Source organism: Geotrypetes seraphini, chromosome 2 (genome assembly GCF_902459505.1).
Source record: "Geotrypetes seraphini chromosome 2, aGeoSer1.1, whole genome shotgun sequence".
In the NCBI taxonomy this organism is placed as follows: Eukaryota; Metazoa; Chordata; class Amphibia; order Gymnophiona; family Dermophiidae; genus Geotrypetes; species Geotrypetes seraphini.
Genome location: NC_047085.1, coordinates 393,177,739 through 393,202,533, shown reverse-complemented (window position 1 = coordinate 393,202,533; position 24,795 = coordinate 393,177,739). Strand labels below are relative to the sequence as shown.

The window sequence follows — 24,795 nt, the reverse complement described above, 5'->3', positions numbered from 1 at the left end:
GCTTATCAATTAAATTGCATGGTAATATCTGGGAAAAGTAGAAAAAAACTGAAACAAGATATTTTAAGGGCAATGAACCTTATATTTATTGACTTTGCTAACTATGGCCCAGATACACAAAGCTTACTGAGCTTGCAATGCTTGATTTAGACTGGTTGTACATAGTCTCACTTTTACCATTCACAGTAGCAGCGACTGATAAGCCTATGCAAATGTCTTATGATGACCTCATTAGTATTAAAATGAGCATTACATACAGCGCACAGAAAAGAGTATCTACCTTTAATGTTCAAAATTTTCTTATCAGGTCTGGAGCTGTTGTTGTATCAGGGTGACTTCTTGGTAGAGACTGTACACAACAGTACAAATTATATTACATTACATATTGGAACAAAATATTCATGTCCACATTTTATTGCATTTCAGATGAGACAAAAAGCAAAATGAATATTATGGTAGAATGATGTCAAAACAAAATACCAGCATTTAAAATGACTGTTATAGTGTGCCAACCTCTTATACATACAATGTGAAAGTAGGTAGCCCAAATAATCACTTCTGTGCTGCAATGATTAATACCAATATCCTTTATGGCAGCCCTCAAACCTATATCAAATAACTTATTTATCACTCTAAAGCCAATTTGTCAGTATGCCACCACCAGCCATATGATACTTCAATCGGCTGCGTGTATCACTCATGGTATATATTCATCATCCGATCTGCTTTTACTATATATATATTTTTTTTAAACTAATTTTTATAAATTAGTTATTTTTTGTTTTTTATAATCAAATTCACTCTTTTAAAATGCTACCTCTTTGGTTAGCTATAGTAATTCCATGTAAGAAACCAAACAACAGCTTAAAGCCATTTACTCTGGCTTGTGCTGGTTGGGAAGGGACTAGCAGACATGTTTCGCCCTTAGGCTATTTCACGATCATCCCCCTCTTGAGAATCAACGCGTGCCATCCCAACTTTGATCATAAGAATCCAAGTCATGATGGCACGCGTTGATTCTCAAGAGGGGGCTGATCGTGAAATAGCCTAAGGGCGAAACATGTCTGCTAGTCCCTTCCCGGAGCAAGCCTAATATACTGACAGAACAAGCCAGAGTAAATGGCTTTAAGCTGTTGTTTGGTTTCTTACATGGAATTACCAAAGAGGTAGCATTTTAAAAGAGTGAATTTGATTATATAAAAAAAAACAAAAAAAACTAATATTTATAAAAATTAGTTTAAAAAATATATATATATAGTAAAAGTAGATCGGATGATGAATATATGTCATGAGTGATACACGCAGCCGATTGAAGTATCATTTGGCTGGTGGTGGCATACTGACAAATCGGCTTTAGAGTGATAAATAAGTTATTTGATATAGGTTTGAGGGGTTACCAATTTCATATGAAAAAGACTGAATGAACCCCTTAAAGATTTGAAAATGATATTATGTGCTCATGTTTTGATACTTTCTTAGTCTGTGTTCACAAAACTAGTATTTATCAATATCAAAGTTATTGTACATTTAGATTAACTAGAACATACCTTAACAGAAGACTGGATATTATTCTGCAGTGCTCTATCATTTTGTAGAAATTAACACACCGTAAAGCACCAAACTATGAACATAAATCATAAAAACAGAAACCTGTTATGTTTTTCTTCATTTTGTGAACACAGACTTTAAGAAAGTATCAAAACATGAGCACATAAAATCATTTTTGAATCTATATTGAGTTCATTCATTCTTTTTCATATGAAATTGGTGACCACACGTTTGTGATTATATATAAAAGATTGTCACACTATAACAGTTGTTTTAAATGCTGGTACAGTATTTTGTTTCGACAATCATGTTCATTTTGCTTTTTGCATCATATTCATATCTATATTTTATTGCATTTCAGATATTTTGTTCCAATATGAGTGCATTTCATTTGTACTGTTGTGTACAGTCTAAACATCATGTATGTCAAGGGTAGGTAATTCCGGTCCTCGAGAGCCGGAGCCAGGTCAGGTTTTCAGGATATCCACCATGAATATGTATGAGATGGATTTGCATACACTGCCTCCTTGAGATGCAAATCTATCTCATGCATATTTATTGTGGATATCCTGAAAACTTGACCTGGCTCCGGCTCTCGAGGACCGGAATTGCCTATCCCCTGATCTATGTCATTCTTGGTTTATTCTTTTATTTAGTAGTCATGTAAACCTAGGTAAAGTTTATGTTTTCAAGTTTTACTGATTTTATTTGTATTTTAAGATTCACATGATATGTGTATTTATTTTATACATTTGTTTTACACTCCTGAGGCAGGTTGGATAGGCCGAAACACATACATGTTGAATCTTTAAGTAAATAAAACTGAAGAACACAGAGGTTGCCTTCGCTGTTTATGGAACTATTAACCATTGCAATCTGTGCCAATGAATGTTGACTGTACATACTGCAAGTGCATTCTAAGGAAAGCACTATGTTTTAAATGGCAGTGTATTCCTTTAAGTTTCAGTAGGGTTAACATATGGCTCCAGAAAAAGGAATCTTGTACCTCAAGGGAACTTACTTATCCAAGGTGATGTTATTAATACACTCTTTCACTAAATCACCTTGCTTCTTTATAACAGACACTATAATTATAAATCAACAAGTAACTGAAGTAGTTTAGTGAACACTCAGACCCACAGCTGAAGTCCCAGTAAAAAAATCACGGAGCAGCTGTTTGAGAGACCATCATAGTTGTTCACAGTCTCACCCACCATACAACAACTAAATAACATCAAATAAAATAAAGAAACAAAACCAACTTAGCTTTGAATGGTGTGGGTAATCAATATAGCTGCTCCGGGCTCCTCCTTTATTCATATCACTGCATGCATTACACATACACTGCCGACCCCCCAACCTAGGTTTCACCTACTGGCTTCTTCAGGAGGGGTGCGGCACAACACACTCCATACTTCACACAGACTAGCTACTGACGACGGGACCTCAGCAGTGGGTCTGAGTGTTCACTAAACTACTTCAGTTACTTGTTGATTTATAATTATAGAGTCCAGAAAAAGGAAGACAGATTGAGACATCTGGATTTTACTTCCATTGTAATTCCTACTAGTAATTGCTTTCAATGGAAGTAAACCCCAAATGTCTCAATCTGTCCTCACTTCCATTACTTTCTATGTCTCAATTTGCCCCTCCTTTTTCAGGAGTCAAATGGTAACCTTAGGTTTCGGGCTCCATCAGAACTCGGCCTAACTAGCATCATGAGCCTTCACAAATGCAGCTATCTGGGCTTTATGCCTCTGTTTTTAACCTACTTTTAACTCTTGCCCTCCAGCACAGTCAAGACAGTGAGTGTTTTCAGCTAAGGGCCACAGACAGTTGAATCTTTGGTCTACATGCATCCAAACTTGGCAGATGAGCTCTGCCATCATTGGAGTACTTCCTGTACTACCCCTAATCAAATCTGAGTACAAAGAAATAATACTGGGTTTCCCACCCCAGTTCTGGTCCAAGCTGGCCATGGAATGCACTGTTTCAATATAGGACTTACGCTGGCAGGGTCACATGTGTTGTACCAATAGGAACTATCTCCATGGACTTGCCCCAAAATTTGTTTTTCCATCTCACATCTGCGAATTTAAGAGAAAAAAAGATTTGGGTTGGAAATCATTTTTTCAATAAAATTTTTTTTAAAAAAGGGAAGCAAAATATTTTGATTAGCCCATTTTTGATGTATTACTGAACCTTTGAATAGCCTGTCCTGTAATTTTATGCAAGGTCTTTTGGGATGGGACTAGAAAACTAAAATATTCCAGAGTTGAGGCTACCAAAGATTCATTAAAACAAAGAAAACAACACCAAAATTAGTTTTTTATAAACACAGGGGGATTATTGACCTTTTCCTTCACAGATGAGTGCCATGAACCTACTTAGGAAAAAGCTTTTCTGGCAAGGAGATTTCCAGAAGCTTGTATAAAAGCACCACTATGCATGTGCATAACTTTTTACCCACCTCAGTCTCTTTATTTCCACTGAGCCATTAAAATGCTTTCCTCTTAAGCTTGCATCACTTGGGATTATTTCCTCACTTTTTACCAATACTCTCATCATGGTTGAACCCCCACTTAGGTACTCCGGATGGCAGATTTAATTAAATTTATTTTTTTAAATTTAATGACCTTTAAAACGTCCTCTTTAATTTTTGCATATTGCCCACTTGGACCACCGATGTGCTCCAACTGGATAATCAATTCATTTGGTTTAACTGTGACTTTTTCTTCCTCAGTGAAATGTCCTAGAAAAAAGCCACATGGGGTTTAAAACGAGCACCTGATGTGGTAGGACTATATCCAGAGCAAATGCTCATAACTGTTGTTTTCAGTGCCGAAGGCCTAAATATGAATCTTCTAATTGTCATTTCTTTTTCATAGATATCAAAGAAAGAACTCATAAGCAACAAAAATAGGTTTATATTGTTCTTCACAATTTCAAAGACAGGCCATCAAAACTGGCATTATGAGTCCAGGAGTTGCACCCTGCTGTCAAGAGCGTTTTATGCACTTGACATCAAGTATTTATAGATCACACACTGGAACTGATCATACACCAAATACCACCTGAAAAGGAAGAATTTGTTATCTTCTTTATTGATGCTGAAGACTTGTAATGTTGCGCACTGGGTAGAGACTGACAGAGAAGAGCAACTAAGCTAATAAAGGGTATGGGGGACCTCTCATATACTGACAGACTGAAAAAGCTGGGGCTTTTCTCGCTGGAAAAGCGACGACTTAGAGGAGACATGATAGAAACCTTCAAGATCATGAAGGGCATAGAAAAAGTAGACAGGGACAGATTTTTCAAACTATGGGGAACCACAAGTACAAGGGGGCACTCAGTGAAATTGAGAGGGGAAAGGTTTAGAACAAATGCCAGGAAGTTCTTTTTCACCCAGAGGGTGGTGGATACATGGAACGCGCTACCGGAGGATGTGATAAGCAGAAGCATGCTACAGGGCTTCAAAGAAGGTCTGGACAGGTACCTGGAGGACAAAGGGATTGAGGGGTACAGATAAGAGTAGAGGTAAGGTTATAGGGATAGGATTAGAGGTAAATGGTAAAATTAGTCAGAGACCACTGTTCAGGCAGTGGGCCTGATGGGCCGCCGCAAGAGCGGACCGCTGAGCGAGATGGACCTCTGGTCTGCCTCAGCGGAGGCAACTTCTTATGTTCTTATAGACGTTGCACCTTGTTGGAATGAGATTTTAAAAGAAACAAGGCACAGAGATAGCTGGTGCACTCAAAAGTATCCCTGCCTGATGTGCTACTCAGTCACTTCCATAGACCAGAGGCCAAGCTGGTACTACATGTTTCTCAGGAAGACCTTTCCACTTCCACTGGTTCCATGGCACCTCTGCACTGGCAGTCTTCAAAAAAGAGCTGAATAAGAAGATCAAATGAGCAGCTAAAGCAACTTCTTGCTCAATTAGTTGCAACAGATTATCTGATGAAGAGGATTCAACTAGCTTGCTATCATATCTAATTCCACTCCGTGAAAGGAGAAAGTTGTCACCTGAGGAACTCTCCATCAATGATTTTATGAAAGAAATGACTGAGCCTGAAACATTTAGGTTAAGAGACCGAGGAAGAACCCACGGCAGAAACATTGGATATCCACCAATTTCTCAAACCTTCCCCCTCCCCCAAGGAATCAGTGGAAGTGCCTGTTTACAGAATCCTCAAATATGTTCAGAAGAGAATATAGGCAGGCACCTTTCCTCCCCTCTCCCCACTAATCCTATAACTGTCTTACCATTTCATGGTGGTAAATTTTTTTTTTTTTTTAAAGAGCCAAAATGTCTAAATCTTATACTTTGGTACCTCCAGGGAGGAAGGCACATCCACTTGAGTCTTTTGAGAAAAAACTAGAGGAGTTTGAGAAGGTTGCACAGCTTCATGTGTACACCTACATAGGAAATAATGTATATCCAAGTCACTTGAAGTCTCTCCGATTCATAATAATGAAACACTTATCAGCATCACATCCTACACTTTTGGCCACGTTAGCTCTTCAGGTACTGACAATGTACCACGCTGTAGCAGGAACGTATCTATACAAACTGAGAATGCATGCATATCCTATATGGATGAAGAACACATCTTAAGGAGGAGCTCACAGATTGATAAACAGGAGTCACTAGGATTCATTGTACAATAAATTGTCCTAAACCCCAATTAAGCCTTCAACTGTACTGTAATTCTTAGGAGCTCTACTACATGTAACTCAGACAAAGGTGATTTCTTCCACAAGAAGAGATTACCATAGTGGTCTCTGTGGTGCAAGAAACATCCTGAAAATGTTGGTCCACATAACCTCAACAGTTCAGGCACATCTTGCATTAAGTTTAATAAAAAGGTATCACCTTATTTCTTTTATGTTTTACTTCTATATATCACCTTGGCACATTTCAAAATGAGAATTTATATTTCAGTTTTAAGAATGGCGAACAGTTATGGAGAGAAGAAACTTTGGGTCAAATGTTCCCGATGATTGGAGGATGGTCGATTTCTGAACCTGGAAGCTGCAGCACAAAATAAGTGGAGTTTTTTCTGACTTGTAGTTTATTTGTTTATAGTCCACCTTTTCCAACACGGATCATAAAGTCACACATGTAAAATAAATAACATCCATATAAAATCAGACAGCAAGAAATATATCTTCTCTTGACCACAACATCCATCATTCCACTACAGAATAAATAATTTTTCAACACCTGTACCTCATTTTACAGAATAGATACCATTTTAGTAGTCTTTTAAAAGTATTCAAATCCCCTTGTTGCCTTATATAGGCCGGAAGCTTGTTCCATTCTGCCGGACCTGTACATGAAAAAACACTTGCTCTAGTTGTTTGCAATCTTATTTCTTTCCTTTTAGGTATATATAAATCACAGTGTCCAGCAGAACGCAACTTTTAAAGCAGAGCATAAGACAAAATGCTATAAGTCAGATATTTTGGTGCCAGCTGGTGTATGCTCAAATAAATTAATAACAGTTTATACTGCACCCTGTATTCCATTTTTAGCCAATAAAGTTTGACATAATAATCCAACACATGAACACATTTTGCCACCCCAAAAAGAACTCAGAAATAGAATTTTGGGTAACCTGTAAAGCATGCATGGCAGTTGCAGAGGATCCCAAGAGTACTAAGTTGCAATAATCAAAGCTGGACAAAGCGATTGCCTGGCTTATAATCATTCCAAGAGAGATATAATCGGAGATTATTTATGTTCAAACAATTTTTATTAAGGAAAACCATATCCTCTAGAAGTCCAATGCGCTATCCATTGCGCCACAGAGCCACCTATGCATACAGTCACAACAATTATAATTCTAGTAAACAATATAGACTAGTTATGTCAACTTATCTTATATAAATAGTGCTGTACTCCTTAAATATTATTAACAGAATTGCCCTTACTCCCTCCTTTCCCCCTTCCCTTCCTTAATACAAATACTAAACTTATGTGAGTTCCAAACTCCTCCTCAATCTGGAAGTGAGATACATAGGGCTCCTTTTATCAAACAGCACTAAACCGCCAGACGCGCTAGCCGCTACCGCCTACTCTTGAGCAGGCGGTAGTTTTTGGCCAGCACGGGGGTTAACACGTGATGAAAAGTCACACATGTTAACCCCACTAGCGCGGCTTGATAAAAGGAGCCCATAGTGTGGCATAGTATCCATACTGCAGTTGTGGAGAATTATAAACCTGTCATATCTTAAAGAAGGAAATCTAATATTCAGAATCCCCCTTCATCCCCAAGAAGAACCCCCCTTCCCCCTATCCTAATCAGAGATTATTTAATAGCCGCAATTTAAAATATATCTTTCTCAACATTGCCTGTATATGCTCTTTAAAAGACAATTGTGAATCAGTGAATCTCGGATGAAAATTTCATAGCTGTGCCTAATACTTTAAGAGGAGTTGGAATATCTGTATCTGGATTCCTTGACAAACATATTTTCTTTGTTTTTGCAATGTTCAACATTAACTTATTAACATCCACCCAGTCTTTTATTCAGCCATAACCTCATACAGCTGTTTGATGGATTGTATTAAGGATCCATCAATTGGAAAAAAAAATTATATGTTATCTACATATAGTCTGTATGGTACCTCAAGCCCCCGCAGCAACTTACATAAAGGAAAAATATATAAATTAAACAAAACAGCTGAAAGAGCTGACCCTGGTGGAACTCCAGTTTTTACCGTTGTTTGGGCTGACAGTTGCCCCTCAATACTCACTTCCTGTTTCCAATCACTTAAATATGAGTGAAACCATTGAGAAACCACCCCACAGAGTCCACAATCACTAAGTCTTGTCTAACAGGATATCATGATCCAGTGTATCAAAGGCAACAGAAATGTTAAGAAACACAATCAAGTAATGTTTTCCATGATCAAATCCACATTGCAGTTTATCAAGCATTAGTAACAACAGCGTTTCAGTACTGTGATACTTATGATGGTGGTCGAGTGCCCCTGCCTTTAAATACCTTGTGCAAGAGGAAGGTGCCTTACAACTGAAGGTGCCTAGCCTGGGCCAATCAGGCCTTAGGATTAATGGGGATGGGCGGACCCGCTATGCCTAAGGCCTGATTGGTCCAGGCTTCTAAAGCCTGGGCCAATGAGGCCTTAGATTTAACGGGAATGGGCCGGGAAGGGGCGGGCCCATCTCATTTCCACGAGGCGGGCCTGTCGGCTGGACGGCAGCAAGAGCTGTCCAGCCGACCAAAATTTAAAGGTTAGTTGGGGGAGGAAGGTTAGTTGGGGGGATCGTCGTTAGCATGGGGGGTCCGGAGGGGGTCCTGCAGGAGGAGTTGGGCATCCTCCTGCCGGCGATTACCAGTTTGGGGGGGAGGGGGTTCCGGGGTTCCGACAGGAGGAGTTGGGCATCCTCCTGCCGGCGACTGGACAGGCAGCCGCTATACATATCCCTTGCCGCGATAAGTGTAGCGGCCGTGTCTAATCTAACCCGGTTCTCTAACCAGCGTCTGCAACATGGACGCCGGTTACAGAATCGGGGTTTAGTATAGGCCCGATTCTGTATAGGACATCTCTCCCGGGCGTCCTATACAGAATTTGGGCCCAAATATCCAAGCCAGAGAAGAGCCACAGGGCATGTGCTTCCTTGGCTTCCTCTGCAATGCTACTAATTCTGCAATCTTTGAAATAATCTCCTTCTCCCCTTTTCCCCACACTTTCTGGGATCTGCTGCCTGGGCTTACTTATGGGTACCAAAACATTAAATGTAGCCTTGCCTCTCAGATCTCATGCTTGGGAATGATGCCTGCAAACTAACAAATTATAAAAAGAAGATACCTTGCCAGAAGACGAACTTCTCTGATTCTGCATGACATGCAGATAAGGGTGGATGATGGCTGACCTAAAGGAACAAAGAAAGATGACTTTGAATTAATACATGTCTTGAAATTGAAGACCATAAAGTTAAAATGAAGGAATACATCAAAACCAACATAAGAGCTTAATATTTTAATTAACTACCAGTCATAATTCTGCTGCATCTCCATCATTTTCTAATTACTAGCATCAACCTTCGCTCCCCTTCTTCCCAGCCATTGTAATCTAAAGACTCCCACTCTCCCTTGATTCCATGGCTGTGGAAAGGCTGTAAAGGTTAACCCATCTGTGCAATTTCCTGCTCCTCACAAAACTGCCATGGGACCCTAACGGCAAGTCTGTCAGATATACAGGGAAGTCACTGCCACTGCTATCTCATTCCCTGGCTCCTCCTCCAGAAAGATCCTGGATCCTTCAAAGCAGCAGTGCTCTGATTCAAAGTGCAATCTCCTGCTTCGCTTTCAGCCTGGAGTGTCATGCTTTGAAACGTAGTAGTAGACCGGTACACATTTGGCTAAATGAATATAAATCAAGAATTACCACATGTAACCAACAAGCACCCTTGGTGCAACATTGGCAAGAACAGCATCAAGTGAGTGATATCAGGTGGCAGGTCATTGATCAGGTCACAAAAGGATGGGAGGGAGGCAATTGCAAACATATTAAACTATAAAGAACAACGATGGATTTGCCAGCTAAATACAGTAACTCCAAATGGTTTGAATTTGGAAACTGAATAGTTAACTCTTTTGTAAAGAAGAATCAGTAGTTCATTTTTGCTTATTTTTTATGGTTATCTACCACATTTATTCTGTGCACTTAATGTTTGTGCATATATAAAGAAATGTTTCTTTAGATAGGTCTAGACGTCACTATGTTGTTGTCAATAAAGTTCAATATAAAGCCACCAAAAGAAGCCGTGGTCATCTTTAGTAGAAAGAAAACGACCGGGGAATGAACTGGAGTGACATGATTAGGTAAATAAGAAAAAGAAATGTTTAGTGAAGCTTGATTAAGTATGGTCTATTGTAGATGTTATTAGAACACTAAACACCAATTTTTGGTGTAGAGGACAGCCTTGATACAGCCGATATAGGTGAAACATGTCGGAAGAACTAGTCCCCAGCCGACACAGACAGCACCCAGAGAAGTGCCGTATAACTTTGCAAAGTGATATAACGTTTACATGAAGTTCTATACTAAACTAAAAAAAAGCTGATCAATGACGAGTGCAGTATATCAATTTCATTAAATGTTGATGTAGAATGCAGTGCGAGATTCCTGTAGGCACATTAACTAACCACACAGAAAGCTCATTCTGAAGATACAGCTTAGAGTTTAATATATGCCTTCAAATTTGTAATTAGAGGTTGCATCAACATATATGATTTGTGGATTTGCTTGTGAATAGTAACCTAAGAATATAGCCATTATATTAGCAATGCTTTGAAACTGCACAGAGTGTACACAACACCTCAGAATGAAGAGGCAAAGTGAGAGCGATTAAGTGAATGAGCATTAATGAGATCATTAGTAGGGCAAGAACAAATGAAGGAAGGAGAGCAATAAATGTAAGTGAGGGAATGGACTGACCCTCCCAAATCCCTCCTTCTCTGCATCAAATCCTCCCTTCCTTTTCCTCACCTACCTTTGCTCCTTGGTTCTCCTTATCCCCTTCTCATTTCCAAAACCTCCACTTCATTTCCTTCCTCTGAAATATATCCTTCTCTTCTTATTCCTCACATGAATTTTCTTTCCCTATTCTATATCCCCATTACATTTTTTATAAAGCACCAATAACCAAGATCCCTTCTCTATCTAAAAAGGACCAAATAAAGTACCTGGGAAACACAAGACATGCCAGAAAATGACGCTGATTGATTTATATAAATGTGTCATATAATTACCACAGTATATTGTCAAACATTTTATTCTTGATAAATTTAATTGGACTGACTTACAAGCCTTTCCAGGGCCAACACCAAATGAGCAGGTCAAAGCAAAAGATGAATTTGAATGAGTGTTCAAATGAATCACAGATTTTATTCACAGTCCTGTTTCCTGCAGCAAGATTTTTCAAATATGGGCATAAATCTTGGCAAAAACAAATGTGCATATTTAGGCCTGCTCTGAAACAAGCATAAATATACACTTGTGCCTGCCACAGCTAGATATACCTGCGAGTAGATGAAAAAGCAGTTTTCTTTTTTAAAATTACTATTATTTACATCTACACTTGCTATATAGATAAAATTACCCTCCAATATACCATCAAAATACAAAATCAGCAAAACTCAAAAGCATCAGGAACAGCATGGTAATAAATGACAAATAAACCCCAAGCAACACACATTTTACCCAGATTCTACTTAGATTACAATATTGTTAGGTTGGGACTTAGAAAGGATTCTAAATATTTTAAACAGATACTGTAAAGAAAGTTGACGCTATCTAGAAATTCTAGTTGCTCCAATTAAATGTCAACCTAACAAATATCATACACTTGCATGGAAATCTAAGCAGAAAGTGATCTTCAATAGAACAAACTTTCTGCCCGAGACAAAAAAAAAATCTTTAGGTCCCTTTTTAGGTGCCTTACATAATCCCATAATTATCAAGAAGAGAGACAAAAATTGTGAATGAGGCATCAAAAGATCATAAAAATATAAATATCTATAATGGATAAATTGTTACAACCAATAAAACCCAACCTGGCAATGTTTCGCCACAAGACTGCATCAGAGGTTTAAATTTATATAAATAAGCAAATTCAACAGATTTTTAAAAAATGACAATAAGGAAAATGCATTTTCATAGCTTATCAACACTAGGAATACAACATATCAGATAAAAGCTTTATCAGGATAGCCATAATGAATCAGCACACAAGTGATTTGCATAAAATCTGAACACTGACAGTGTCACCATTTTTAAAAGGGACATTCTTATCATGGTCTTTCTTGGAAGACTACACACCTTGGTGGTTGGCAGCTCTGTGGGAAATTTCAAAGCTTTACCAAGGTTATCTCAACATATTTTCCGGGGGAACCAGTGGTGAGCTTGAAAAACTGAATAGGGCAAATTCTGCTTCTTCTCATTATCCAAATCCTCTAGCTTTTTATGCATCACTGCTGCAGCAAAGACTGTGCCTGCACTACTCCCCTCAGTAGTGAAAAATGCATTAATTCGCTCCTTTTATCTACATCACCATAGAGCGCCATTGACATTATTCCTCAAAGATATCCTAGGGGGAGAGCTGCACACTTTGCCATCATTCCCCAACCTTTCGCTCAATGTGACTATATGAAAAAAGCCAAAGAACAGTCTGGATGAAAGCAGGGATGGCAACTGGCTCCAGGAGACACAACCCTTCTTTTACTGCAAGTTATTACACTGATGAATGACGATACTAACCCTGCACAACAAACCCCAGTCAGAGCACAGCATCTGTTTCAACATTAGTCCCAATTGAAAAAAGGAAGACTGCATGCCTGCTTTGACTAGTTCTTGCACAGAAAACACAGAGTCCTGAATGCCCAGACTGAAGACCTGCAGTGTGATTAAGCTCTGTATCCTTACACAATAGATAAATGAAGGCAGGTCATACGACGACTATCATCTTAATCGTTTGGCTTTTAATTAACTGAGAGACTAACAGCCATCCAACCAACAATAAACAGTATGAAAACAAGACTGTGTCCAAGTTGCAAACAATCAAACCAGAAGAAAAATTATTAACAAGTTTCAAGTTTAATAGTTCTTTTGATTAATCGCTTAATCATAATTCTAAGTGATGTAAAATTTAAAATACATTCAGTGGGGAACAATACATTACAGACTTTAAACAATAACATAAAGTTAAAAATAGTCCAACATACTCATAACATAAGGTAACAAAGGGAAGCGAAATACAATTCATGACAGAAAAGCAGAACAAAAAAGAGAAAATACATGAGGGAAACAAATAATTATGAAATATAATAAAAAAACAAACAATGGTCTAAGAATTAATGGATTAAATATCAAAGGCATCTTTAAAAAGGAATGTTTTTAGATTACTTTTAAATTTTCCCAGGTCATGCTCATTTCGTAGGTAAATTGGAAGGGCGTTCCAAATCTATGGAGCGGTTACTGAAAATTCTGTAGTGTACATTAAGGTCATGAAAAATTACAGGGAAAATAAAAAGTGATTAAACAGTACCGTCAAGGAAGAGCTCTGCGATACATCAATCTTTAATTGATGGACAGCAGCACATATTGGGCCGGATTCTGTATAGGACATCCAGTCTCAACGGTCACCTAAGCTAGGGTTACCAGACGTCCAGATTTCCTCAGACGGCTTTTCAAAACCTGGCAGCCTACAATCAGGATGCTGTTTATCCAATTGTAGCTTTATATACTGACCCGCAAGATAACAGTTAAGCCATTTCAAACTGTCTAAAAAAAACCACAGAACTGTACACACTGCAACACAATCAAAATGGTTAATGGTGTCAAATGCAGCAGATACTGTATGTCAAGTGCAACTACAAAATATCACATGCAATGATCTAATCCCTGCCGGATTACATCCGCAGTAACAAGCATCTACAAGCCCGATTCAAAACTACTTCTTCAATAAGTTTGCCACCGCGGATAAAGTAGATAGATCAATAATCCACGAGTACTAAGGGATCTAATGTTTAAGTGATGGCTTAACAGTCAACTTTTAATGTAGATATCATCGTGCAGGAACTTAAAAGAAATATCCACAAGAGACGCCCAAAGCTAGCACTATTGGCCTCTTTTACAAAGCCGTTCTAGCGGCTGCCGCGCGGCAACAGCCCCAAAGCCCTTTAAATCTCTATGGGCTTCGGGGCCATTAGCGCAGTGCAGCTGCTAGCGCGGCTTGGTAAAAGATGCTGTAAGTCTTTGCCAACCTAAGGAAAAGTGAAGAGCAAAGATCACGTAAGGATTTTGTACCATTCAAGTTCTTCAGAATCAAACATTTCTTCTTCAGAGAGGGCCTCGAATCCTGTCCGAATGGAAAGTTGTAGAATAGAAAAAGGTAGAATGCAAGCAAATTGTGCTAATAATTTCTTAACTTTATCCTTGGAAAACATCTGTAGAGGCGGCCTGCCTCGTCTAGTCAAGGCATCTTTAATCTTATTCTGAAAAAAAAAATGTATTCCAAGTGATTTCAAAACATTTGCGGATATTCAGTCAGCCTTAACTAGCGAAGCAGCAGCTACAATCAAGGAGTCCAGTACTGGGATAATCTAAGGGCATCAAACATAGGTCTCCCTTTCTTCTAAATGCATTTCCATAGAGTGCTAGCGATACTAAGGGCCCACCCGCTTCAAACTTAATCAACACATAGGTCCAGATTCACTAAGCAAACCGAACGTGTACCGATCGGTTTGCGATCCCTTTGCGACCCGATTTCCCAGCGACCCGATTCACTAACCTGTGTAGCGATCCAATCCCGATCCTCCCATGCAAATTAGTAAAACCCCATGCAAAATAGCCAAGCAATTGATTCACTAATAATTGCTTGACTATTTTGAATCGGGTTTTACTATTGTCAAATCCGACTGTGGCAGACCTGTTGGTATATTCTTTTTTTTCCCATGGCACAGATATTTTGCGCGAGTCGGAAGCCTTCCCTGAATGCTTGATGCACTGGGGTGGCGATATTTAACATTTGGGCTAACATGGTTAAACACCGATGGTCACCCCTCTCATTACACAAATTTGTCTACATTTTTGGTCACTGGTACACAATTGTGAGCTTACATCGTTATCAAATTGTGTTCTCACAATATGGCATTATTTGACAATATCTTGATAGAAAATGGGCACTTTGGGCATGGCACATAAGTGTCCTGTCAAAATCAGGCCCAAAAGCTATCACCTATTTTCCCTGTTTCCACTTCACGACAGAATGTAGAATGTTGTACAAACAATTCTCTTATAACATCAAGGGCAGTTCCTGCTCTCTCCTTTACTACAGTGATATGCTGCCCTGAATGCTTCCAAGTACCCAATTTCCCAATTATAGCAGTGCCTGCTCTGTTCATCTCTTGAACACAAGAAATGGTCCAGCTAACTAGAAGCTGCAGAATGAACTGGAATCCTGAGTCTGCTAAAACTACACTGTCTTGCAAATCCATTCCTTTTGCTGGCATGTGCAACTGCCTCTCCAATTATTTGTAGGGCTATCTTCATTTTTCTATCCATTTTCGGTCTTGAAACATTCTGTTTTCTTCAGAGCTGCTGCTTCCTCCTCTGGCTTCAGGTCTAGCTAGTTTCCCTCTTTCTCTGAATCACACCACATTCCATGCATACTGCACATTCCTTCTCCAGGAGGTGTTAAGTTCCACACCCAGCACACACCAGTTACCAAAGCAGTCAGCCAGCTACAAATCCTCCCTCCCCACACACAAAAAAACCCTCCTGTGTCTCAAACGTAATCTTCATGTTTAGGAATAGGAAATCCTATTTATGAAAACAAAGCCAAAGGTTAAGATAACAGACCTTTTTAGGAGATGAAGTGCCTTTTACAAGAATCAATATTATCAATATTATCAACTTGTGATGCTTGTTCCTGGGCACTCTTCGTTCGTTGGGTTTTACTCTTATTTGCTTCCTAGAAGTAATTGGGGTGGGGGGTCCCCATCTTTGAAGAACTGTGTCTCTTTTTATGGGCATTCTTTAGCTGCCTGCACAACATGATACTTTGGATATACAGTATCTGGGTGGAAATGCCACGAGTGACAATCTGATCTAACCTATAATTTGTGGATTGCACTGTACCTTTGTAGGTCCAAGACCATTTACAAAGTTAAAGAACCCATACAATACATGGGAAGGGTATAGTGAACAGAATCCAATTGCAGAAAATGAAGGTAAACGGTCCTTACAATTTACGGAGTTAGCAATTACATACTATTTAGAGCAGTGGCTCCCAACCCTGCCCTGGAGGACCACCAGCCAGTCAGGTTTTCAGGATAGCCTTAATGAATATGCATGGAACAGATTTGCATACCTGTCACTCCATTATATGCAAATCTCTCTCATGCAAAAAATAGTTTGAAAATAAGTTTAATGCTGTTGGTTGGATCTAGTCATGTGATTAAGTGACAGCATATGCAATTGTTTGGTTATATATTTGCAAACTCTGGTTAGGGGCATATACATCAGCTATAGGGCAGGTGTAAGTGATCACACTTTAATATACGCACAATTGTGTTAATATACTACTTTTCATTATAGAATGCTTTTAGCTGGCGACCTGGTACAGAATTGCCCTCTAAGAGAGGCTGCATTATGTAATTGTCAAGTGGCGTCTAACTAAAAGGAAATATGAGGTCTGATATCTAGTTGGCGATTATTAGAATTTTGCTGATCCCTGCCAGTGTTATACCCCATAAATTCAATGCCAGGCCACATCTGGGCTCCAGCACTCCGGCACTGAATTTCCAGGTACACGAAGCCAGTGAAAACCTAGCCGGTTAAGTGCAATATTCAGCATTTAGCCAGTAGGGGAAAGCACAGTCGCTCAAAGAATATGGTTCGCAACAAGGTATCTTTAAAAGATATCATTATAAAAGGGAAGACAGAGCATCCTGATAGTGAGATTGCAATGTAGGCTGCAGTAGGCCAGGTTTCCTTAAATTCAGAGCAGACTGATTTTAAAGGTTGCAAATTATCTATGCCAACTGTTCAGCAAATTGTAAATAGACATGTCTCGCTCTTATTCAGTAAATATTGAAGGTAATATCTCCAATTCCTGGTGGCCTCCTTGTGGAGTTCCCCAGGGCTCTCCACTTTCTTCAATTTATTTAATCTCTATATGACTACACTGAATACTTTTAAGCTGTCAGCTTGGGAAACACTATTCACTTATGTGGATATATTTATATTGATTGAGATCGACTTGGATATTACCAATCTAGTTTCCAAAGTAAACCATTGCATTTCCAAACTTCAAGTCTGGGTTCTTTCTGTCCAGATGAAGCTTAATAAAACCAAAACTCAACTTCTGTGGTTAGGTCCAAAATTGGACTGTCTTCCTCCTACTGTAGAGCTTTGGATTCTGGGGCCTCTTTGCAGATTGAGTTCTCTAAGATATTGGGAGTCCTTTTTGAATCCTCTCTCACTTTTAAGGACCAAATAAATTCCCTGGTGAAGAAATGCTTTTTTAGTTTATGAATGTTGAGGAAGGTTAGACATCTTTTTCATCATCGACATTTCTCTGTCTTGGTCCAATCAATCATATTATCTTGACTAGATTACTGTAATCACAAAGATCTGTCTCCAAAGATTACAATTAATCCAGAATACTGCTGCACAGCTGATCTTTGGAAAAAGTAAATTTGACCATGTGACCCCTTTGCTCCCGAGTCTAAAAGGTTGTAAAAGCAAGAAATTCCTAAATCACTCTTTAGCATCTCAGGCAGCTTATCATGAAAAAGAATTTCGATCATTGTTGCTCACAGCTGTTTCTTACAGACATTTTAGAAAACAGCTAAAAACCTATATTTTCTCCAAATACCTGACTAGCTGACTCATTCAAATATACGATTATGTTTAATGTTTATAATCTTTTGTAAACCGCGTAGAACTTTTTGGTAATGCGGTCTATAAGTATAATGTTATGCTGTGTCTTCATTGGCTCCCGGTTTATCTTGGAATTCAATTCAAATGTGCCTGCATCTCTTTCAAAATTTTATATGGCATTTTTATTCCCATCATTCCCTTATTCTGGAATGCTTACAGATTTTCCTTTGCAAGAGGCATCCAACAATTCAAACTCTCCCTTCCTTCTAGAAAAGGAATTAAAGGAGTCAACATATTCAGTCAATCTCTGGCTTTTAAACTTTCTCAACTATGGAATGAACTCCCCTTAATTCTGAGGAGCCCCAGTTCTTTCCAATCTTTCCTTAAACTTCTAAAAACGAATCTCTTTGAAACTTTTGCTATTACTTTCTTTAGTTTTTATTTAATAATTTTAAATTTTCTTTAGTTTTTATCTAATTGTTGTAAACCGAGTCGAGCATCCTTAGGTTGACAACCCAGTATATAAAGTTAAGCTTTAGTCAGTGGCGTACCTAGGGTATGTGGCACCCGGGGCCCATCATTTTTTGACACCCCCCCCCCCCTCATGTAAAATTTTTTTTTTTTTTTTTGCAATAACCATGAAATGGAATAAATGGTCAGAATAGAAACAGGCAGTGAAAATTTTCTTTTTTTTTTTTTTTTTTTTTTTTTTCAAAGTATTTTTATTGAGAATGGCAAAAGGTCCAGACAAGCAACCATGGTCTGTACAGAAACTTATACATTATCAAAAAGAACACAGAATGAGAGTAACAGCAACAACAAGCATGAACAAGCCTCTCCCAAGAGAAAATTGCCAATGAGAGGCATAGCAATACACAACAAAAGGCCAAAACTTGGGGCAAGCAAACAAATCCCACCCCAGAACCCACAAGAATAATAAGCCGGACTAGACCCTCAGCCATATTTTATAATGAAAAAAAACCCCCACAAGCAACAACACCCAGACCGCTCACCAGACACACCAATCCGCACAACAAGCACCCAAGAAACACCCAGCCACCACCCAGACAAAACTACCAGACACACCTACCCCACCAAGCCCAGACCCAACCCCCCCTCCCCAGAGAGTGCAAGCGCAAAGTGGACCGTGAAAAGGGCAGCTGCAGAAGTGGAAAGCCCCAGATAAGTAGGTTAGCTAAAGAAAGCCCACAGATAGAAGAAATCAGGATAACAGAAGTTCCAACAAATGCTCCCACAGAAAATTTTCTTTTATTGAACCTCATTTATGTAACCATTATTCCAAACATAACATAACATAAATTATGTCTGAATTGTCATGACATCAGAAGTACATATGGAGTAGTTGCAGGTGATGCTTGGGACAGTTCTGATTATGTTAGTTTGGTTTTATGTGTTTTTTTAATAGAAGGGTTTTTATTTCTTTTTTTAAGGTTTTGTAGTTTGTGGTCGAGGTCAATAGGTTGTAGAGTTGGGGGTCAAGTGTTGCAGCTCGAATGGCTAGGAGGTTGTCGAACAGTTTTTTTCTTTTGACGTTTTTGGTTGGAGGGTGTGTGAATGGTGCGTGAGTTCTCCTATGTCTGTTTGAAGTGGATTGAATTATTTAGCTGAAGAAATTAGTTACCCCCCCCATTCCACACACATTAATTCTCTTCCATTTTTGTTCCCATTATAAAAAAACACTGATAAGTTCCCAGGAAAAAAATACATTAAAATAAGAAGTGAAAACAAAGGCCCCTACAGATGAGAACATAACATAAGAATAGCCTAACTGGGTCAGACCAATGGTCCATCATGCCCAGTAGCCCATTCTCATGGTAGCCAATCCAGGATACTAATACCTGGTCAAAACCCAAAGAGTAGCAACATTCCATGCTACCGAACCAGGGCAAGCAGACACTTCCCCCATGTCTTAATAACAGACAATGGACTTTTCCTCCAGGAATTTGTCCAAACCTTTCTTAAAACCAGCTACGCTATCTACTTTTAACATAACTTCTGGCCACTTCATTTTTAAGCTTAGATCTTTCCTTCCAAACAGAGACCTTGCTAGATGTCAAATACAGCACAAGGTAACTTCACATGGACTTAACTGTGCAGGAAATGAATCTCCTCATACACCCACCATATAGTGCAAAAATGTGCAAAGGTCTGTTTTTTTCTTTCGATCACTACATAGCCTAATGCCACACAAGCAGCGCTGTTACAAACATATTCTGAAGGTCAATGCTAAGGTTGACAAAGTTTCCTTCCTTGGACCAGAAGGAGATACTGACAAACCACTGGAAGAGATTCTAAAACAACTACCCAGAAATAACACCCAAAGACCCACTCAGTGTGTGAACCAGTTGAGTGGAGTGGACTAACTGGGGGTGGAAATGGGCCCAGAGTTTGCTCAGCAGAATTTCCCAGACTACCTCTTCCTCTCAACACACTGACATGCTACCACCACCACCAACACTAGGAACACCTCACCGAGTATGCCAGCAATGCTTATAAACTTTATAAAACACATTATTATATTTTCTTATAAAGCATATATTTTAACTGAACTCAGCCTTGCCATTCACAAAAATAGAAAAGTTCCCTTTTCAAGCTGTCTCATGTACACTTTTCAAATCTAACATATTGTAATCACAAAACAGAAAATAAAATTATTTTTTCTACCTTTTGTTCTCTGATCAATATTCAAATCTTGTTGGTCCCAGGCTCTTGTTGTCTTGCTTGCCAGGGTCTCCTTTCTCCGTGCTAACCATCCGTCTGCCATCTCTGTTCTCCCCTTCCGTTTCCCTTCCCTCTCCCGGAGATCTGGCATCTTTCCTTTTTTTTGTCTCCATCCACAGATTCACCTTTTCTCAACTCCCCACCACCCCAGGATCCACCATCTCTCTCTTTCTGTTCCCAACTATCCTCCTATCCAGTATCTCTATCCCCCCTCCACACCATCCCCTGTTTCCAAGTTCTCTCCCTTTCTGTTCCTTCCCTCCCTAAATCCCATTATGCACCATCTCTCTCCCACTCCTCTGTTTTTAGACCCATTATTTCTAACCCCCAAAGTCTGGCATATGCACATATCTTTGAACCCCCCCTTCCCTCTCTCCCTCTGTGTACTTTTACACCAGGACCCCCCTCCCCCGAAGGTCTGTCCCCCCTCAGAAGGGCTACACCCCACCCCTGAAGACCTGCACCCCCCGAAGGACTTTACCTCCCACCCGAAGGTCTGTCCCCCTCTGAACGCCTAAACCCCACCCCTGAAGGCCTGCACCCTCCCCGAAGAATTGTACCCCCCACCCGAAGGTCTGTCCCCCCCTGAAGGCCTGCACCCATCCCGAAGGCCTGCACCCACCCCGAATGCCTGCACCCACCCCGAAGGCCTGCACCCACCCCGAAGGCCTGCACCCCCGAAGGCCTGTCCCCCCCCCTTGAAGGCCTGACCCCCCCTTGAAGGCCTGCACCCCCCCTTGAAGGTTGGCACCCCCCCAAAGGCCTGCACCCCCTTGAAGGCCTGTCCCACCCCCTTGTAGGCCTGTCCCCCCCTTGAAGGCCTGCCTGCTTGTCCCCCCTTGAAGGCCTGTCCCCCCCCTTGAAGGCCTGCACCCCCCCTTGAAGGTTGGCACCCCCCCAAAGGCCTGCACCCCCTTGAAGGCCTGTCCCACCCCCTTGTAGGCCTGTCCCCCCCTTGAAGGCCTGCCTGCTTGTCCCCCCTTGAAGGCCTGTCCCCCCCCTTGAAGGCCTGCACCCCCCCTTGAAGGTTGGCACCCCCCCAAAGGCCTGCCCCCCCTTGAAGGCCTGTCCCACTCCCTTATAGGCCTGTCCCCCCCTTGAAGGCCTGCCTGCCTGTCCCCCCCTTGAAGGCCTGCACCCCCTTGAAGGTCTGCACCCCCCCCCCGAAGGCCTGCACCCCCCCGAAGGCCTGTCCCCCCACTTGAAGGCCTGCCTGCCTGTCCCCCCCTTGAAGGCCTGCCCCCCCTTGAAGGTCGCCACCCCCCCTGAAGGCATGCACCCCCCCTGAAGGCCTGCCCCCCCTTGAAGGTCTGCACCCCCCCCCCCGAAGACCTGCACCCCCCCTTGAAGGCCTGCCTGCCTGCCTGTCACCCCCCTCCCCCTTGAAAGTCTGCCTGCCCGCCCGCCCGCCCCACCCTGAAGGCCTGATGCCCCGACCCACCCCGAAGGACCATTCGCCCCCCTGGCCTCCCCGCACTACCTATGAAGCAGCCGCAGCAGGATCGCGACGTCAGCTATCTTTGCGCTGCTTAGGAGCTGCTTCCTGCGCCGGGCTACCTTAAGCTACTGCCCCCCCCCCCACGCCCGAAGGACCGCTCGCCCCACTGACCTTCCAGCACACCTATGAAGCAGCCCGCAGCAGGATCGCGACGTCAGCAATCCCTCAGCTGCTTGGGCGCTGCTTCCTGCGCCGCGGTCCCGCCCCCTCCTCTGACGTCAGAGGAGGAACGGGACCGCGGCGCAGGAAGCAGCGCCCAAGCAGCTGAGGGATTGCTGACGTCGCGATCCTGCTGCGGGCTGCTTCATAGGTGTGCTGGAAGGTCAGTGGGGCGAGCGGTCCTTCGGGCGTGGGGGGGGACTGAGCGGCAAGGCCGGGAACACCCCCTCAGGGCTGGTACCCGGGGCGGCCCGCCCCCCCCGCCCCCCCCCTAGGTACGCCACTGGCTTTAGTTTAGTTTAATACTGTTTGAAATGTCTGTATGCAAATGCTAGAAGCCTAAGAAACAAAATGGGAGAGTTTGAATATATTGCACCAAATGAAAAGATAGATATAATAGGCATTTCTGAAACATAATAGAAGGAAGATAACCAAAGGGACACTGTCATACCAGGGTACAAAGTTATATCGTAGTGATAGGGTAGATCAAATCAGTGGATGCGTAGTGTTATAAGTTAAGGAAGGCCTTGAATTGAACGGACTAAAAATTCTACAGGAGCAGAAACACACGTTGGAATCCCTATGGGTAGAAATTCCATGTGTAAGGGGGAAAAGGATAGTGATAGGAGTGTACTACTATCCACCTGACCAGGATGAACAAACAGATGCTGAAATGTTATCAGAAATTAGGGAAGCTAACAAACTGAGTAACACAGTAATAATGGGCGATTTCAACTACCCTGATATTGATTGGGTAAATGTATCATAAGGGCATGCTAGGGAGATAAAATTCCATGATGAAATTAAGGACAGCTTTATGGAGCAGCTAGTTCAGGAAGAGACAAGAAGTGAGGGCAAATGCCGGTGAGCACAGAGGGGAGGTACCAAATGAAGTCCAGAATGCCCTGAAGCAGCTTCAGTGAAACACTGGCTGGCCAACGTCTGCTACAGCTGAATTGATTGATTCTGAGTGAACGGGTCTCGACCGATTGTGCTGTGTTTATTTTACAGTCATACTCCATAGTCCTGAGACAGTGTTGCAGAAAGATAAGTACTTTTGAAAGGATTGAACACTCATTTGAGCACACTGTTGGAACTAAGGCCCAGATTCACTAAAGGCAGCGATCGCCGCTAACCAACCTGATTCACAAAATGGCTCACCGTGTGTTTTTCCTCTCGATCGCCCATTTTCCGATCTGGCCATGCAAATTTTTAAAACCTCATGCAAAATAGCCAAGCGACTGATTCACTAACATTTGCTTGGCTATTTTGCATCGGGTTTTACGATCCTAAAACCCGACTGCTGTAGACCTGTCGGTAATTGTGTTACCAACAGGTCTGCCTGGTTTTTGCAAATCATTTGAATGCAAACTTGATAGTTAATCAATCATTGTTTGAAAATCGGCCAGACAATCAGCCAACAGTGATTGAGTCGCTATCTTTAGTGAATCTAGACCTAAGTTCTTTATTTGAAGTATTGTGTTTGATAGTCCACAGCATGAGCTTTTGCAGTGTTTGGATGAACAAAATCAGAAAATTAACAAATACACAAACAAAATTATTAAATCACAAGATTGCTACACACAACAAAGCACTATTAAGTTTATTCACATATAAAGGTGTTCGGTAGGAGGAGGTTTTTTATGTCAATGAGGTATCTCGTTTATTGCTTGCCTGCATGTCACATATGCTAGCAGTAAGCCCGAGTCTGAGGCTTTTTCCTCCTTCTTAAAGCAAACTCAGATGCTTGTGAGTTATATGTGCTTGGAACAATCCTTGGGATAGGAAGGTTCTTAAATGTTTGGTGTATGTTTGGAGAGTTGATCATTTGATTCCCCTGGGTTTGTGAATTGTAGTTTGTTACATGGTAATTAAATAGTGAGTTCATTGGGACCACTAGTGCTGGGACATTCAAGTTTCAAGTTCAAGTTTATTAGGTTTTTATATACCGCCTATCAAGGTTATCTAAGCGGTTTTACAATCAGGTACTCAAGCATTTTCCCTATCTGTCCCAGTGGGCTCACAATCTATCTAACGTACCTGGGGCTATGGAGGATTAAGTGACTTGCCCAGGGTCACAAGGAGAAGTGCGGGCTTTGAACCCACAACCCCAGGGTGCTGAGGCTGTAGCTTTAACCACTGCGCCACACACTCCTTTTTAACATATTTATCAGTGATCTAGAGATGGGAATAACAAGTGAGATAATTAAATTTCCTGATGACACAAAGTTGTTCAAAGTTGTTAAATCGCAAGAGGATTATGAAAAATTGCTAAAGGTCCTTGTGAGGCTGGAAGACTGGGTGTCAAAATGGATGATGATGTTTAAGGTGAGCAAGTGCAAAGTGATGCATATGGGAAAGAGGAACCTTAACTATAGCTATGTGATGTTGGGTTCTGTATTAGGAGTCACTGCCCAAGAAAAGGATC

At 41.1% G+C, this 24,795-nt stretch overlaps 1 protein-coding gene across 7 annotated transcripts in view; it reads right to left on the bottom strand.

Annotated features, from left to right (window-relative positions):
• The window catches only part of OSBPL3 (oxysterol binding protein like 3), a 308,853-nt gene that overhangs the window by 30,386 nt on the left and 253,672 nt on the right, over window positions 1-24,795 (bottom strand). For all 7 annotated transcript variants that reach the window (XM_033930823.1, XM_033930817.1, XM_033930820.1 and 4 more), the window contains 2 exons: window positions 9,389-9,452; window positions 3,557-3,635 (listed from right to left, as the gene is read on the bottom strand). In XM_033930823.1, coding sequence (XP_033786714.1) covers window positions 3,557-3,635; window positions 9,389-9,452 — 143 coding nt within the window. The remainder of the gene's footprint in view (window positions 1-3,556; window positions 3,636-9,388; window positions 9,453-24,795) is intronic.